Source organism: Acinonyx jubatus, chromosome D3, assembly GCF_027475565.1.
Source record: "Acinonyx jubatus isolate Ajub_Pintada_27869175 chromosome D3, VMU_Ajub_asm_v1.0, whole genome shotgun sequence".
In the NCBI taxonomy this organism is placed as follows: domain Eukaryota; kingdom Metazoa; phylum Chordata; class Mammalia; order Carnivora; family Felidae; genus Acinonyx; species Acinonyx jubatus.
The window spans coordinates 926,445-943,644 of record NC_069392.1 but is presented as its reverse complement, the minus strand read 5'-3'; the positions used below and the strand labels follow the sequence as shown (position 1 = coordinate 943,644).

The 17,200-nt window shown below is 63.2% G+C and overlaps 1 protein-coding gene across 3 annotated transcripts in view; it reads right to left on the bottom strand.

The window, feature by feature from the left end:
• The window catches only part of GALNT9 (polypeptide N-acetylgalactosaminyltransferase 9), a 102,779-nt gene that overhangs the window by 15,319 nt on the left and 70,260 nt on the right, over positions 1 to 17,200 (bottom strand). For all 3 annotated transcript variants that reach the window (XM_053206771.1, XM_053206770.1, XM_053206769.1), the window contains exon 6: positions 14,807 to 14,924. In XM_053206771.1, coding sequence (XP_053062746.1) covers positions 14,807 to 14,924 — 118 coding nt within the window. The remainder of the gene's footprint in view (positions 1 to 14,806; positions 14,925 to 17,200) is intronic.

The following is a 17,200-nucleotide window of genomic DNA, read 5'->3' as shown; positions in this document are numbered from 1 at the left end:
CCTGGCCGCCACGTCTGCCGCGGGCCGGCGCTCTCAGAACGTTGGGAAGCCAGGAGCCGCCTGCGCGATTCCCCGGTCCCTCCTCGCCCCCCCCCCCCCCCCCCCCGCCCCAGCACAGTCACCCCCGGGGGCTTCACCCGCGTCCACGCGGCTACAGGAGGGGGCGTGCCCCACAGCAGTTTCCGGAGACGCCCTCTGGACCCGGAGCTCATTCAAGGTGCCAGGAGCGCGGCCCCAGCCCTCAGGGCCCTGGGCTTCTCGGCCAGCCCGCCCGCCTTCACCCGCGCTGAGCTGTCCCCGTGCAGTGAGGCCGTCAGCCCGGCACGCGGAGCACCGCCTCTGGAGAGCGGCTGTCACCTGCCCTGTGCTCTCGGTCAGAGTCTCGGGGGCCTCACGCCCGTCCACTACGCCACGCACGCCCACGTGCACACGTGCACGCTCAGCCCTCAGTCCCTCCCGTCTGTGACAGCCCCCGATGGAACGGGCCGCGGTTCCACGGGGCCGCCCTCCTGCCCCGTGGCGAGGCCACTCCGGAGGCCACGGGGCCTCCGCTCTCCAGGCGGGGCGGGAGCCCCATGCCGACGCATCCGGAGGCCCCCGGCACACCCGTGTGCTCTCAAGGCTTTCCGTGTCGGCTCCACGCAGCATCGCTGTGGCCTCTGCGGGGCCCCCGACTCACACTTCACCCCGCGGGCCTCACCACCTCCCTGGGAAGACCCACCGAAAACGTCGGTTGCAGGCGGAGAGGCCCCCGTGGCCAACTTTGGCCATGCTGGACAGCTGGGGTGCAGCGGGAGAGGGCCCATGGAGGGCGTCCATGGAGGGCGACCACGGAGGACTGCCCGGGGTCAAGACAGGCAGAGCACACGTGGCTCCCGGGTGCTCAGCATGGCCTGGGCCATGAGCGGTGCGGACGGTTGGGCTCTCCTTCATCAGTGTCTGCATCACAACGTCTGAGAAGCACCTTGCGGAGATCGGCGTGGGCGGGGTGGGGGGCGGGGGCGGCCACTGTGTCGGCCACGCTCCCACCCACGGCTTGGGCACTCCCGACCCCTCCAAACAGATGCTGGCCCCGAAACCAGGCCAGCCCAGCAGCCCCAAAGTGCAGGGACAGGCCGGGCCATGGGTGGGGCTGGGGACACACCCATCCCAGGACTGTTCAGGAGGGAGGGCTGCCCCAACGGGGTGTGGAGAAGAGGGGGTTGATTCTGGAGCGCTCAGATGTTCGTGGCCGTGACGGGCTCATTCAGAAAGGGGCCAGTCCTGAGCCGCGTGGACGAGGCAGGCGGGGAGACCGGTCCCTGATTCCGCTGCTGCGGAGGGAAAAGCCAGGCCTGTGTGTGAACCTCGCCTGCTGGTTTTCTGTGTCTGATGACGTGACTCCTGGGCCTCGCTGTCCTCAGGGTGGAGGGACTGTCCTCCTGGACTAGCCGATTCCCAGGGGCAGCAGACAGCCTGCCCGAGGGGCTCCCTTGGCGTGCAAACCACCCGGCCCAGGACAGCCTCCGGCCCAGCCTCCTCCAGCCTGGCCTCCTGGCCTCCTGGCCCCAAATGCGCCCTGTGGCCTGGCTGCCCCACCTCTGGGCCCCCGAGGAACACCCTCTCCTCAGAGGCAGCCGGGCCCTGACCTGCTGGCCTTACCACACCCGAAGGCCGGCAGCCGGCCGGGGGCTCGGACAGCGGGACCTCGGGCCCGTTCCCCAGGCAGTCGCCTCACACAGGCCCCACTGTCATCCCACAGCTGGGGTGAGGAAGGTTCCAGCCTCTTGCAAAATCAGAGTGTGCTGCTTTGAGGGTGAAGACGCGGGCCGTGGAGGGGCCCTTCCCCGGGGCGTCCTCGCCTGGCTCTCTGGTCCAGCCCACGGGAAGCACACTCGGGAGAAAATGCTGCACAGACGTCCTGGGCCTTGCAGGCCCGACGGGGCCCACGTCTTCCAGCCACTTTGGCAGAACAGAAGTAACGAGGTTTCATCCGCGACCTGCCCAGGGTCCTCATCTCTTACTCGTGGGATTTGCAGGTGGCACAGCACAGGCTTCCAGGGACAAAAATAATTCCTTGCTCTGGGTGGCATTACTGCGTGTGCAGACGCAGTCAGCGTCTCAACTAAGGCTCCGTGGAATGCGTTCCCGGGCTCTCCGATGTGACTTCAGGCAGGAAGGACTTTCTGAGCACGGTCCTCAGCTCCCGGTGACACTGCTTCTTTAGTAGCCGCCTTGACTGAGACTGTTCGATAAGCCCACCTAAGGAGACACCCTTCCCCACCCACCTGGCCATCCCCATCCATTTGTTCACCTGCCCTCCCATGCATCCACCCACCCACCCACCTGAACACCCATCCCACCCCTCCCTCTCTCCCTCCCTCCATCCATCCATCCATCCATCCACCCATCCATTCACCCACCTATATACTCATCCATCCATCTCTCCATCCATCCGTCCATCCATCCATCCATCCCTCCCTCCATCTGTCCATCTGTCCATCCATCCATCCATCCACCCATCCACCCCTCCCTCTCTCCATCCGTCCATCCATCTATCCCTTCATCCATCCATCCCTCCCTCCATCCATCTGTCTGTCCATCCCTCCCTCCATCCGTCTGTCCATCTGTCCACCCACCCATCCCTCCATCCTTCCATCCATCCATTCACCCACCTATACACTCATCCATCCATCTCTCCATCCATCTCTCCATCCGTCCCTCCATCCGTCCATCCATCTGTCCATCCATCCATCCATCCATCCACCTGTACACCCATCCACCCATCCCTCCCTCCCTCCATCCGTCCACCCACCCACCTGTCTGTCCATCCATCCATCCATCCACGCGTCAGTCCACCTGTCTGTCCACCCACCCATCCCTCCATCCATCCATCCATCCATCCGTCCGTCCATCCATCCATCTATCCCTCCATCCCTTCATCCATCCATCCCTCCCTCCATCCATCTGTCCATCTGTACACCCATCCACCCATCCCTCCCTCCCTCCATCCATCTTTCCATCCCTCCCTCCATCCGTCTGTCCATCTGTCCATCCACCCATCCCTCCCTTCATCCATCCATCCATCCACCCACACACCTATCCCTCCATCCCTCCATTCACCCATCCGTCCACCCACCCACCTGTCCGTCCATCCATCCGTCCATCCACGCGTCAGTCCACCTGTCTGTCCACCCATCCCCCACCCATCCATCTGCATCAGTCTCTACAACCAGCCTGACTATCCAGGCACGATGCAGACCTCTCTTTTTAAGACGAGGGGGTCAGAACCAGATGTCCACGCCCGGCCTCCTCGCCGAGGCCTTCAGACAAGAGGCTGGAAGCCCAGAGGCTCAGCTGAGACCCAGCCTCACAGGCCATCTCACCCGGTGCAAACCCAGCAGGTGCCCGGCCACCATCTTCCTTTCGGGCAGCGCACAATTTCCCCCTTGAACAAGCAACCACTTGTAGTCCCTCAGGAGACAACCACGCGTAGCACTTTTAGAGATTTTGCGTCTGAACCTACTTTACAAGATTTACAATCAGCTCGGTGCCCCCCCCCCCCCCAACCCCAGCCCGGGTCCAGTGCTGCTGCCTCTCTCTTGTCCCACGAACCCCTCACTCTGCAGGAACGATCCAGCTCCAGGGAGGGGCAGAACAGACTGGGTTTAGCTTGGGAAAGGCATCTCCCAGGGCTCGGCTGGGCTCAACGCATGCATTTCTGACAAGTAAACGTCTCTCCCTGGGACGGTCTGAGCACACACACATATGCTTTCAAACAGCTGCTTCCCCGCTCCGTTCCCTGCGTCAGACCCACAGACACTCCGAGTGGGGCTTTCGTTCCAAGCTCCTGCCGCTTGTTTCCGTGAACGTGTCGAACGCTTCAAACAAACAAGAGAGAAAAAATAGCTTCCTTCCTTCTAAACGAGTGGTTCTCAAAGTGTGGTCACAAGACCAGCAGCAGCGTCACCTGGGGCACCCCAGAAACGCAGGTGGCCGTCCGCTCCAGACCTGACCTGCGGAGTCAGAGGCTCTGTGGCCAGCCCCGCAACCTGCACTTTAACAAGCCCTCCGGGGGGTCCCGACGTGTGCCGGGGTCCGCGGGCAGCTGTGCAAAGTGCTCAAGGGGGTCCCGACGTGGTGGGGTCCGGGGGCGGCTGCATGAAGTGCGCGAGGCCTCTGTCCCCGCCTCCGCCCTCTAACCACCTCGCACACTTGGTGCCACCGTGTGGCCCAGAAGCCCCGTCCCTCGGACACCACCTGAGGCTGCAGCTGTGTGGTCCTGCACTTCCTGTCCTCAAGCGGAGGTGAGGCTATACCTCTTAGGTGATGGCCCCCACGCGCCAAGCCCCCTGCAGCTGGACGAAGTGATGGAGGGCTCTGGTCAATACCACGGACGCGGGACTCTTCCCTGTCTGCTCTGAACACGCGGAAATGGTGGGTAGGCTGCTTAGGAGTTAAAAGCATCCGTGGAAAACCACAGTTAATTCCCCACCGCTCAGAAGGAGCAGAAGCCCGCCGGCCGGAGTGGGGCTGGCGCCACAGGGGCAGGACCCTGAGCCTCCCGGAGGGCCGGGGACCGGGTGGGGGGCCTGGGGCCGGGCCGGGTGCCCCAACTGTGAATGGAAGCTGACACACCGGCTCCGACTGCCCCCTGGGATGCAGCCAGACACGGTGAGAGATGAAGCAGAGACCGGAGCCGGCGACTGTGTGACGGGGGGAGTCTTGGGACGAAACCCCAGCCACCCAGTTTTGAGCGGAGGCCTGGGGTGGGGGTGGGGGCAGGCACGCAGAAATCTGCGACTCCCGTCCAGGGACAAGTGAGCGTGAAGGTGCCGTTCCCGCAAAAGGGAGATCTCCACACAAATGTACAGAGCACACGTGGAAAATCCAGTTCCGGAAGAGTCACCTACCAACCCAAGACGGGACTTCGGGAAAGAGAGAGAACGGGCAGGAAGGTCGTAAGCAGACCGCGAGGACTGACCGCGAGGACTGTCGGAGCCGAAGGAAGGAGGGAAAGCGTCCATCGAGAGAGGAGAGGAGGTTACGAGTTACGGCCAACGGTCACAGAACAGCCACGTGTGAGAAGCACCAGCGGAACACGGCGTACACACGACACGCGCTCGCGGACGTGAGCAACCACAGCTACGGAAGTGGCCTGGGTCGCCGTCTGGACATGGCCAGAGACACTGGTCCTTCACGGGGACGTGACTGAGCGGGGCACCCAGGAGGCACGGCCCAGCGGCGAAGGGACGGGAGGTGGGGGGGCCTGTGCGCGCCCGGCAGCACCCCGACGTGAGGGGGAGGCCTTCCCGCCAGCGGTCAAGGGTGGAGGTGTGGGGGGTGGTGAGGAGCCACGGTCTGCTGTGCAAAACAAGAAAGATGACGAAGATCCATCCCTCAGGGATTCAAGCCTATGCTGCGGTCAGACAGCTTCTCGGACAGGCCAGAGACGAAGGGGGACAGGCGTTTTCACGAACGTCCTGCCTGCGAGGGGCTGCGTCTGCATCGCACGGTGCAGGTTAAGACCAGCTGGAAGACCAGGAACGCCGTGGAAAAAACGGGCAGTGGCCGGAGCGTTCGTGCTCGTTAGCAACTGAAAAGACGCAAAGTGAGTCAACACAGACGCTCCCTTCGTGTCTGCCTCGTTTGCCACAGGTAAAAATTACTCAGATCCCGGGGCCCCGTAAGACCCGGGCAGTTGTCTCTCGCACGCACCGCTGATGAGAGTTCACACGCAGACACATGCACTCACACGCACTCACGCACACAGAGCAGAGAGGCGCAGGGAGGGAGATCTGGCAAGTTCCACAAAAGCCACGGAAACACAAAGTCCGTCTGGCTCAGCAGGTCCGTCTCCAGACAGTCCTCCGGAGGGAACCGCGACCGGAAGGCGCACACGGGGACACGGACCAGCGTGTGGCACAGAGCGGCGAGCCGGCGGCCGCGGACGGGGGTGTGAAGCCCGGTGGGCGCCGTCCCGACCCGCGGCCCCGGGAACGCCCCCCGCTAGTGCAAGGCACGGGGCCATGTCACGGGTGTGCGAGGGCACATGTGGACGATGCTCTCACGTGTGCGACACGGGTCCGATGAGAATCACCCGGACTGCGGTCCGGTTTGCCCACCGCGGCGTTTCCTCTGATAAAAGCTGCTTTTACGCAGGAGAGGAGAGGGTGTTCCGAAACGCCTGCATAAACACGGGCGCTCACTGCCCGTCTGTTGTCTCAGGCACAAAGTCCCCCGGCCCTGACTTAGGGTCACATCACGCCTGCGACAGATGGGGAAACGGAGGCTCGGAGAGAGGCCTGGCCAATGCACACAAGTCTCGAGGGGTCTTCCAGAATCCTCGTGTGAGCAGTGGGGCTTTTCCACAAACATGTTCAAGAGGACAGGGGCGTCCCCCCGCCTGGAGGCCTGCTTCCTCCGTCCAGGGGGACCTTGCCCTGTGGGCTGCTGGGCACTGGGGGTGTGTCCCCCCATGACCACTACCTTGTCAGGCAGACCCGCCCACTTGTAACTAGAAGAAGCCCTTCCTGAAGGCGGCGGGACGGGCACCTCACCGCCCGCCCTCCCCTCTGCCCGCTGCCCCCTGAAGGTCTAGGACTGGCCTGGAGACACCCTGCAGCCCTGTGATGCCTGACGGCAGAGCCCCCTGCCCCGAGCGTGGACGGCGTGGGCACACCTCCCTGGCGCCCCCCGCTGGGAGACACAGGAGCTCAGATAAATGCCCCGTGGGAAGACGAGGGAACACCCGCCCCCCCCAGCCCCCAGACGGTTAATGCCACCGCACCCCTCAAAGGGCCGGGCTTTGAAGGCACACTGACGGCCCCCAGGGCTGAGGGGGATTTCCTGTAACACCCTGGAGAAGTGGCGAGTCTGAGAGTTTCAAAACAGCGAAGCAAACGATTTCCGATTTCTGTTCCGCGGGAGGCTTTCCCAACCCAGACCCAGGCCGCTGGATTCTGTCTTGACCTTTATTAACCAGATGGACGCGAAGGATTCATTTCCCCCTAATGGGCTCTCGCACTCTCCTCGTTAGGGGAAGAGCAGTCGGCATTTTTACAGTCACAGAAATGTAACCTGGCCGCGGGACCCCAGAATTACTCCTCTAAGCGGGCAGAACCGATGACACGTGCTGCACAGCCACCCGTGCCAAGGACAGATTGGAAACAGCCGCGGCTGCGAGGTCCACCTGTGCGGGAAAGGCAGCAGAAAGGCCACGGGGCCACAGGGCCGCCTGCGGTCTCTGCCACGAGGGCCATGCTCCTGCCACAGGGCCTTTGCACTTGCTGCCCCTCGGCTGGGAATGCCCTTCCCCATAGCCGCATGGCTCGCTTCCTCTCCGCCTTTACGCCCGCTCGGACGTGGCCTCCCTTCCCTGATTGTCCCGTATAAAATGACAAGCCCCCATCCCTTCCCCGTGCATGGTTTTCTATGGATGACACATGCCACATGCTGTCCCCATTTATGACCCGTGCATGCTCTGTCCCCTGCGGGGCCCCCAGCATCTAGCGCGGCGTGGCAGACACCCGCGAGAAGTTGCTCAACAAACGAAGCGCTTGCTTTCTCTGCCGTGCCCCCCACCCCGGGCTCCAGCGTCTAGCACGTCACAGGGAGGCCGGCCCTCCCCTCCCCTCCCGGAGGCCTCCTGTGCCCACTCCACAGATGCACTGGCGCTTACACCGGGTTGCACACAGCAGGGAAGGAGGCAGCCGCGGCCCCTGACTATTCCAGCGGGTCGGGGGGCGGGAGGCATCGGTGGGAGGCGGTGGGCAGAGCCAGATCGTGTGAGGAAGAAAGCACCGTGGAGCCGAGACCAGGGTCCAGAAGCAGCAGGGGCTGGAAGGACTCCCCGCAGAGAGGGGCCAGCCTGGCTCGGCCACGAAAGGGGAGGGTGGGTGGGGGCACGTGGGGAGGGGTGCTGAGGATCACGGGAGGGAGTTTGGGCTCAGCCCTCAGGGTGAGGGGGGCCCTGGGGCTCCCTGGGCTTCTGAATGGAGCGGATAAGAAGGGGGACAGGGCGAGGCCAGGTCAGATGCGGGGCACCAGGCAGCTGCCACAGACCCCCCCCCCCCCTCAGGCCGCCAACACCTCCACGGAGACAGACCTCCCCCTCCCCCCAGCCGTCAGCACTTCTGCAGGCACAGACCTCCCCAGCCACCAGCCTGTCCACGGTGGACGTCTGCTCTGGGGATACGGACGGAGGGCACCTGGTCACCCTGCGCCGGTCTCTGGCCCACGGTGGGTGGGTTTGTGGGGAGACCCTGCTCTGAGGTCCGGGACCGGCAGGCCCCCGGCCGGCGACAGGTGTAGGTGCAGGCGTAGGGCGTGACCCTGGCCCCCAGCACCGGGCCTCCCCGCTGGCCCCCTTTCACGTTCCGTCCTCCCCTCTCGTGTTCCCAGTGCCCCTCATCTCTGCGTCCTGGCAAGCTACCTGAACCCCGTCGGCGACGAAAGTAACAAGGATAAATGTGTGCGCCCACGCTGGTGCCTGCCATGCACCTGCACCCCGATCTACGCCCATAGTTACCTCGTCCCCTCCTGCAGCGGACCGCACCTCCCCCCTGCCCCCGCGTCTGCCCGAGTCCTCCCCGCACAGGCGGGACCCTGCCCAGCCCCCACTTTACAGAGCGGACACCGGGGACGTTGGGGTCCCAGCCGCGGTCACGGGGCCAGGGGGCCAAGCACAGAGGCTTCTTCCATCGCCACAGAGGCTCCTGTCTTCCTGCCACGGTAACGCCCACCTGCGACCCTGTGGGCGTCACCACCAGTGAGAAGCCACCCAGGTGAGACCATCCCCGTCCCTCCTCTGCCATCTGAGCATCAAAACCAGCAGTGGCTGCCGGCGGTTTCGGGGGGGCATGTCTCGCCCACGGGACTGGGGGTCTCCCAGTCTCCACCACCCCCCGTGCCCTTGTGTTTACCAAGCCCGCACCCCGCTTCTGGATGCCCCCTCCCTGCGGGCGCTCACCACACGGGCCCAACATGCCCTCCGGCCTCTGTGGGTGACCTGTTCCCGGCCGGGCGTCCCCGTGCCCCGGCCACCATGCTGTGTGGTGCTCTGTCCTCTGGGACAGTCCCCTCACGGGACTCTCCTCCTTTCCTGTTCTCTGACCTGCCTAATTCCCAGGGGGGACATCCCGTGCTGGTGTCCGAGACCCCGTGCAGCGACTCCAGGGACAGTGCTTCCCGCCCTCGTGCCGAGTTCTTGCTCAGACGGGCCGGGCTCCCGGGGCCACTGTCCATGCAGAACCTGGCTCCTGGCCTCTGGGGACCCCAGCCTCAGGAGAACGCAGTCGCACTGCTGGGGGGAACCTGGCCTGGTCCCCCCCTGCCCCCCCCCGTCTCTTTGGGGGTATGGTTGTCTGCCCTCCCCGGCCCCTGTGGGCCCCTGAGCCTGTTTGTCCCTCCCTGTCCCGTCCCCCAGCCCACCTTCCACCCTAACCCAACCAGCCCCGCTGAAGCCAGGGTTCAGCCCCTGCCCGGACCTCCTCCGGCCTCAGGCTGACATCCTCTGCCTGCCCTGCTGGGCTTGTGGGGCTCCCCTCTGCCCCCGGGAGGACCCCGGAGGGACTGCTCTGAGCCTGGGGGTCCTCAAGGCTGCGGGAAGCCTCTCCCTGAACCAGATTCGGGAATCGTGTGCGAAGGTTTGGGGTCCGTTGATCAGCACAGCTGAGAACAGTCGAAGGTGGAAGAACCCACCACGTTAACCTCCGGGTTCCGTCCTTAACACGTGTGACTGAAGGTCGAGTGTACATTTTTTATTCAAAATTGGACCGTGTCAGGGAATTAAATACAGATGCAAACGAGCCCGAAATGCTTCCGAGAACTTGAGATTTGGTGTAAGTTTAATTTATTAGATACACTAGCGTTTTTTAAGCACCTGGGGGAATTTCCGCTGTGGTATCAGGCATTCCAAGCGCTTAAAGGGAAAAGTAAATACGTTATATTTATAAGTGTCATTTTAAAAGGTTCAAGGGAATTTAATTAACTAAAGGCAGAGAGGGAACTGATTGTTGTTTAATGGCATTCAATCCGTTCAACCCGAGTTAATCAAACATTAATCAAAGAAAACAGGGAGGTGAGTGTTCTCTCTAATCTCAATCGATTAGACTTATAACCATAATGATATGAGCCCCCAGGTTTAACTTAAAAGCTTAAAGCAAATAGGTTTTGAAAAGTATAATTTCAATAAACCGTGTAGAAAATTTTTAAAACTCTCCTGAAATCATCCCTGTGAATAAAGGCTCCACAGGTAAAAGTAAACAACCCAGAATCCCAAACCAACCAGAGCTCAGCTCAGCCCAGCTACCGAGCCCACCGAGCCCACACCGGGACATCCCGGCCCTGCTCCTGGGCGCGGGGTGCTCGGCAGAGCGGGGGACATGTATGCAGGCGCGCCAGGCGGGCTCGGGGCCCCAAAGCAGCAGGCCGGCGGGGGGCCGGTTCTCAGAGCAGGCGCCCTGGGCAAGCAGTGTCCGCAGCCCTGAGAATGTGCTGGAAATGCAGATTCCTGGGCCCCGTCTTGCCCTATGGAGTCCAAATCCCTGGAGTGGAGCCCAGGGATCTGTGTTTTTTTTTTTTTTTTTTTAATTTTTTTTTAACGTTTATTTATTTTTGAGACAGAGAGACACAGAGCATGAACAGGGAGGGGCAGAGAGAGAGGGAGACACAGAATCCGAAGCAGGCTCTGGGCTCTGAGCTGTCGGCACAGAGCCTGATGCGGGGCTCGAACCCACGGACCGTGAGATCATGACCTGAGCCGAAGTCGGACGCTTAACCGACCGAGCCACCCAGGCACCCCCAGGGGTCTGTGTTTTAAGGAAACCTCTAGAAGATTCAGGTCGGAAAACCGCAGCCTGGGAATCTGGCCCTGCCCTCGGCCTGCCAGCCAGGCGAGCTCCCAGACAGAAGTTTACTGCAGTGCGGCCAGTGGGGCTGTGACTTCAGGGTGCCATTCAGTGAGCCCCGAGGCGGGGTCCCACCGGAGAGGACCCCATTCCCGAGCCACCTGAGCGGAAGTACTCCACAGCTCGGACCCAGGGCCACGGGAGCCAGAAACCCCGGAGGAAGGTGGAGGCGCACGTGTCACGGGCAGGGAGGGCCGGGGACGGAACCCCAGGTGCGCGTGGGCCACGGGGGAGCAGAGGACGGGTCACGACCGGGCAGCTGGCACTCGGGGCCCAAACCCCGCACCCTGGAAGCGGGCTGGCTGTCAGGAGTGGCCCTGGAAAGCCGGCCCAGCCCCGCCGGGAACAAAGCCCTGCACGTCAGCCTTCGAATGCGCCCTCTGCTCCGAATCAAAACCCAATTTTATTTTATTTTTTTCAGACTAAAACGAGGCGCTGCACAACTTTTTCCCCACCGAACTTTTCAAAAGCCAACACAGCAGGGAAGCCACTTTGGCAAAGGAGGCCACGGCCCCACGAGGGCCCAGTGGTGGGGCGGGGCCGGCCTCTGGGAAACCCCCCACTCCAGGCCACCACCCTGCCCGCCCACGGCCCCTCCATCCAAGAAACCTCCCCACCCTCCCAGCTGCTCAGGCCCGAGGACGAGCGGGAGACTGTTCCGGAGCCCCCACCCCCAGCAAGCCCTTCGTGCGCTCCCTCGAGAATGTACCCGGACGACATAGGATCTCACCGTCCCCTCCCCGGTCCAAGCCTCACCTCCCTGCATTATCCCAGAAGCCCTGGCCTCCCTGCTCTGGCCCTCACTCGCTCCACCCCAGAGTCGCAGGGGTCAGGGGAATCCCTGAAACGTGGAAGCCAAGCCTCTACCCAGAGCCTCCCGTGCCTCTGGGCTCCCTCAGAGCAGAAGCCAGACTGCTCTCCCGCCCCCGTGCCCCTCGGCTGCACGTGTGTCACATCTGGAGCACATCAGGCACGACCCTGCCCCAGGGCCTTTGCATCTGCCGTGCCCTCTGCTTGGAACACCCCTTCCCCTGGTCATCCACAGCTCCCTCACGGCACCAAGAGGTCTCTCTATAGACATCCTTCTGACGGGGGCGGGGGGTGGGTTCCTGACTGATGTCTTTAAAACTGCCCCCACCCCTGCTCTCCTGCCCCCACCCCTGCTCTCCTGCCCCCACCCCTGCTCTCCTGCCCCCACCCCTGCTCTCCTGCCCCTCCCCTGCTCTCCTGCCCCTCCCCTGCTCTCCTGCCCCTCCCCTGCACCCCTGCCCCTCCCCTGCACCCCTGCCCCCTCCCCTGCTCTCCTGCCCCCTCCCCTGCTCTCCTGCCCCCTCCCCTGCTCTCCTGCCCCCACCCCTGCTCTCCTGCCCCCACCCCTGCTCTCCTGCCCCCACCCCTGCTCTCCTGCCCCCACCCCTGCTCTCCTGCCCCCACCCCTGCTCTCCTGCCCCCACCCCTGCTCTCCTGCCCCCACCCCTGCTCTCCTGCCCCCTCCCCTGCTCTCCTGCCCCTCCCCTGCTCTCCTGCCCCTCCCCTGCTCTCCTGCCCCCACCCCTGCTCTCCTGCCCCCACCCCTGCTCTCCTGCCCCCACCCCTGCTCTCCTGACCCTCCCCTGCTCTCCTGACCCTCCCCTCCCCTGCCTCCTGCCCTGCCCCCCCTCCCCTGCCACCCCTCTCCTGCCCCTCCCTGCCCCTGCCCAACCCCTGCTCTCCTGCCCCCACCCCTGCTCTCCTGCCCTCCCTGCCTCCACCCCCCTGCTCTCCTGCCCCTCCCCTGCTCTCCTGCCCCTCCCCTGCTCTCCTGCCCCCACCCCTGCTCTCCTGCCCCTCCCCTGCTCTCCTGCCCCTCCCCTGCTCTCCTGCCCCCACCCCTGCTCTCCTGCCCCCACCCCTGCTCTCCTGACCCCCCCCTGCTCTCCTGACCCTCCCCTGCTCTCCTGCCCCCTCCCCTGCAACTCCTGCCCCCTCCCCTGCAACTCCTGCCCCCACCCCTGCTCTCCTGCCCCTCCCCTGCTCTCCTGCCCCTCCCCTGCTCTCCTGCCCCTCCCCTGCTCTCCTGCCCCCACCCCTGCTCTCCTGCCCCCACCCCTGCTCTCCTGCCCCCTCCCCTGCTCTCCTGCCCCTCCCCTGCTCTCCTGCCCCCACCCCTGCTCTCCTGCCCCCACCCCTGCTCTCCTGCCCCTCCCCTGCAACTCCTGCCCCCACCCCTGCTCTCCTGCCCCTCCCCTGCTCTCCTGCCCCTCCCCTGCTCTCCTGCCCCCACCCCTGCTCTCCTGCCCCCACCCCTGCTCTCCTGCCCCTCCCCTGCTCTCCTGACCCTCCCCTGCAACTCCTGCCCCCACCCCTGCTCTCCTGCCCCTCCCCTGCTCTCCTGCCCCTCCCCTGCAACTCCTGCCCCCACCCCTGCTCTCCTGCCCCCACCCCTGCTCTCCTGCCCCCACCCCTGCTCTCCTGCCCCTCCCCTGCTCTCCTGCCCCCTCCCCTGCTCTCCTGCCCCTCCCCTGCTCTCCTGCCCCTCCCCTGCTCTCCTGCCCCCACCCCTGCTCTCCTGCCCCCACCCCTGCTCTCCTGCCCCCTCCCCTGCTCTCCTGCCCCCACCCCTGCTCTCCTGCCCCTCCCCTGCTCTCCTGCCCCTCCCCTGCTCTCCTGCCCCCACCCCTGCTCTCCTGCCCCACCCCTGCTCTCCTGACCCTCCCCTGCTCTCCTGACCCTCCCCTGCAACTCCTGCCCCCACCCCTGCTCTCCTACCCCCTCCCCTGCTCTCCCGCCCCTCCCTGCTTCCTTTCTACCTTTGGCGCTTCTCGCCAAATGACACACTTCTCTTCTTTTCTCGCCTCCTCCCTGGAAAGTGAGCTGCAGAAAAGCAGGATCTGTTCCATCTGTTGGTTCCCTCTGGAGCTGCAGGTTTGGCATACAGCCGGCGCTCACAGCGCACGGTAAATGAGGCCCAGCTCCCTGCAGGAAACTCGGGCTCTGGGGAAGGGGCTGGGAGGGTCTCTGGCTGGGAACTCGCTGTCTGAGCACATGGGATCTCCAAAGCCACCTGCTCAGATGCGTCGTGTTCTGGTTCTGGCCGTTCACACTCTTCCACGTCCTGCCCAGGGTGCCGTCCCCAAGGGGACGTGTGCCCCAGCCACCGACATTCCCCAAAGCACTGGACGACGAAGCGCCCTCCCACCGAGGCTAGGTCGGCCCTCAGCTTTGGGCATCCAGGAGGGAATGAATGAGCTCTGCTACCCCAGAGTCCCTGACCTGCAACCAAGATTCTTCCAGAACTTTCCATCAGTTCTCCAAGCTGCCAGACAAGGAAGTTTGAAAGCAGAGGGGCCACTGGGGTGCGGGGAAGAGGGTGGCAGGGCCGGGGGCCAAGCCTCACGGATCTCAGTCACTCCCCAGGGCAGCTTGGGGCCTCCCTCGGGGGCTCCCCTGCCCGTGCAGCCCCATGTCCTCCCCAGTCCGCAGGGCCTTTGCACAAACTGCCTCCACGCCCACTGGGAACAGCCATGGTGGCCTCAGGTGACCATGACCCGCATCTGCACCCCTGCCTCCCACATCCAACCAAGACAAGCACAGAACCGTGTGCAGGGCACGCAGGACAGCTCGGGGGCGGGTGTCCCGTCGTGGACACTCGGGTCCCTGTGCCGAAGGACCAGCTTCTGACGTTTCCAAGCACGCGTCAGTGCCGCACGTTCAGCAGCAACAAGTGACTCGGCAAACGAAACCAACACGAAATACCGTCCTTTGCTGTCGCGTTCGACAGGCGCCCCGTTCCTCAGTCCCGCACCACCGTGGGTTCTCGCGACGACTCCCGGTTCGGGGCCTTACGTCCCACGGACCCGTAACCAGCAGCGCGGCCCGGCCAGCCCCACCGCCAGCAGCCCTGCACCCCCGTTCCCAGGGCAGCCCCGCGCACCTACCCTCATGCCCAGCTCGATGTTCTCTCCACCATACACCTCCATGCCCGGGTCCAGCAGGCCGATGTCCCCAAAGTACTCCCGGTCCACCACGAACGAGCAGCCAATCATCGCAGGGGTCCTGGTGGGGAGCAGAGACGGCACGTGAGCAGGTCACAGGTGCGTAATCCTGAGCCCCTGGCTGCCCAGCAGCCAGGAGGGCCCAGGACACGGGCAGGCCCCCCACGGGGTTGTCTTTGCATCCTTCAGAGCCTAGTGAAGCGCCCGGCACAGACCAAATCCAAACGCTAATTGAAGAACATCAACGGGTGACAGAAACCAGCAGTCACCTCAGGCAAGTTAGTGCAGGGAATTTTAAAGAAACCAGTTTTCTCAGTGAGTTGTCTGGTTGCCTAAACGTCCCCAGGCTTGAGTCACTTGCCTGTCTCCTTCATCATGTTGTCCTACCTGTACACTAGGAGTCGGGGCTGCAACAGGCAGGCAGTTGCCTAGGTTGTGCACTGCTCCACTCGATGGAACCTCACTGATATCAGACTCTCTCTAAATGACATACCTTGAAGTTGTAGAGTGCGCAACCTGTGCAGCTGTAGGCCACAGACTGCCATCTGTTCCATTATTTCTGTAATTACTTACACCTACACGTTCAAAAAAACGTCAGTAAACGTTGCCTCGTCTTAAGAAACTGTGTCTGTGAAATCATGCGTCTAAGTGCTAGCTGTATTTTTTCTACCCACAACAGTGGGTCCCTAGGAAGTGGCCTCACAGGTCACAATGACACAAAGCCGTGGCGAGTAAGAGGACAGCGTCACTGTGGACAGTATCACACGTTTGGTTCTTCACGCACGCACCATTCATTCCTTCATTCAGTCGTGAACTTAGGACCCAGTGTGTGTGTTCTAGGTGGAGAGGATAGAAAGAGAAACAGAAAACGTATCTGTAACAAGAAGCAGGTCCAGATGCTGTTAGAAACCAAGACCTTTTAAGCTTCTGATGAAGGATTTGGTCTCAAACAAAGACAAGCACGGTCTGCTTGCAGGCTGAGCGACTGGAGCCTTCTGAGCCCTAAGCGGAGTGAGCAAAGGGTTCCGGTTGTCCTCGAAGGGCCCCAGGCCACTCTGGCGCCGGGGTGGAGCCGCCCCGTCCCTGCTGTTCCTGCAGGAGCACATCCCTCTTCGGCAAAAACAACACCAAAACTTGGTCTCGGTCAGAATTTAAAAGAAGCACTTCTGCTCAGTGACTGGGAAGTCAGGAGTCAATGCCCGTCAGTCGTCCCAGAATAACAGGGGCATTAAAGAAACGATTGTCCTTTGATTTATGCAAACATTCAATTTGTCCTGTCGTTAGATTTTGGTCACAAATCTAACGGCAACGAAATTTTAATGCTGCCTTTGGCGTTTAATAGCAAGCGTGCGACGGGCTGCGCTCACCGACGTGCAGAGCCATTTCTCCCGTTTTCTCAACAGCCGTGGAAAAGCTCAGGGCGCTCTCTGGTGAGTCAAAGCGCCAAATTCCCTGCCACGTCTATTATAGCCGGTAACAATTTGTTATCCTTGCTCAGAGTTCCAAAATAGACTTAAGATAAACTCACAAGGTGACGGGAGCAGAATCCGTGGGCGTGGAGTTTACCCGCACGCGAGATTCTGCTGTGATTACGGAACGGGGCAAGGCTCGGGATGTTCTGGCTGAGGGGCTCCCGGGTTTCGGGGGACGTCGTGGGGCATCCTCGCATCGGGGTCGTCCTGTGGCGCACGCGGTCGTGCCCAGGGACTCCCCCAGGAGAGGTAACAGACATACAGGTGCACACGTCTGCAGCAGACACACGGACACACACGGACATCCACGCCCCTGAGCCGTGAAACTCTGGAGCCCCAGACAAGGGGGGGGCTGATACAATGAGGATCCCAATGCGCCCTCTGGCCTCCAGGAGACCGACAAGGGTCAAGGCGAGCCAGCGTGCCCCAGCACCTTGAAAAGCACGTGCTCACGGGCTCGGCCAGGCAACGAGCACCCGTCGCGCCGGGCACACGCTCGCTGAGCGAGCACAGGCACCTGGGAAGTGCGCCACGGGCTGCGACTGGGCAGCGGGCGCGCGGGGAGCCACTGTGCACGCATCTGGCACTGAGGGCAGGCAACGTGACGCTGGGCGGTCTGTGGGGACACTGGACGCTGTGCCCTGAATCGGCGCTCTCGGAAGAGTCTGGGGCAACGGCTAGAGCGCCAGAGATGCCCACGCACTCCGAGAGGCGGTGGGGGGCAGTGGGGATGGCACAGGCGTGTGCAGCGAGCGCCCAGCCCGGCTCGGAGCCACCGGCCATGTGGCCTCAGGCCCGCTGCCCACCACCCCGTGCTCAGCCTCTCTGCCCGCGCCCCTGTGGAACCCGATCCGCACGAAGCCGT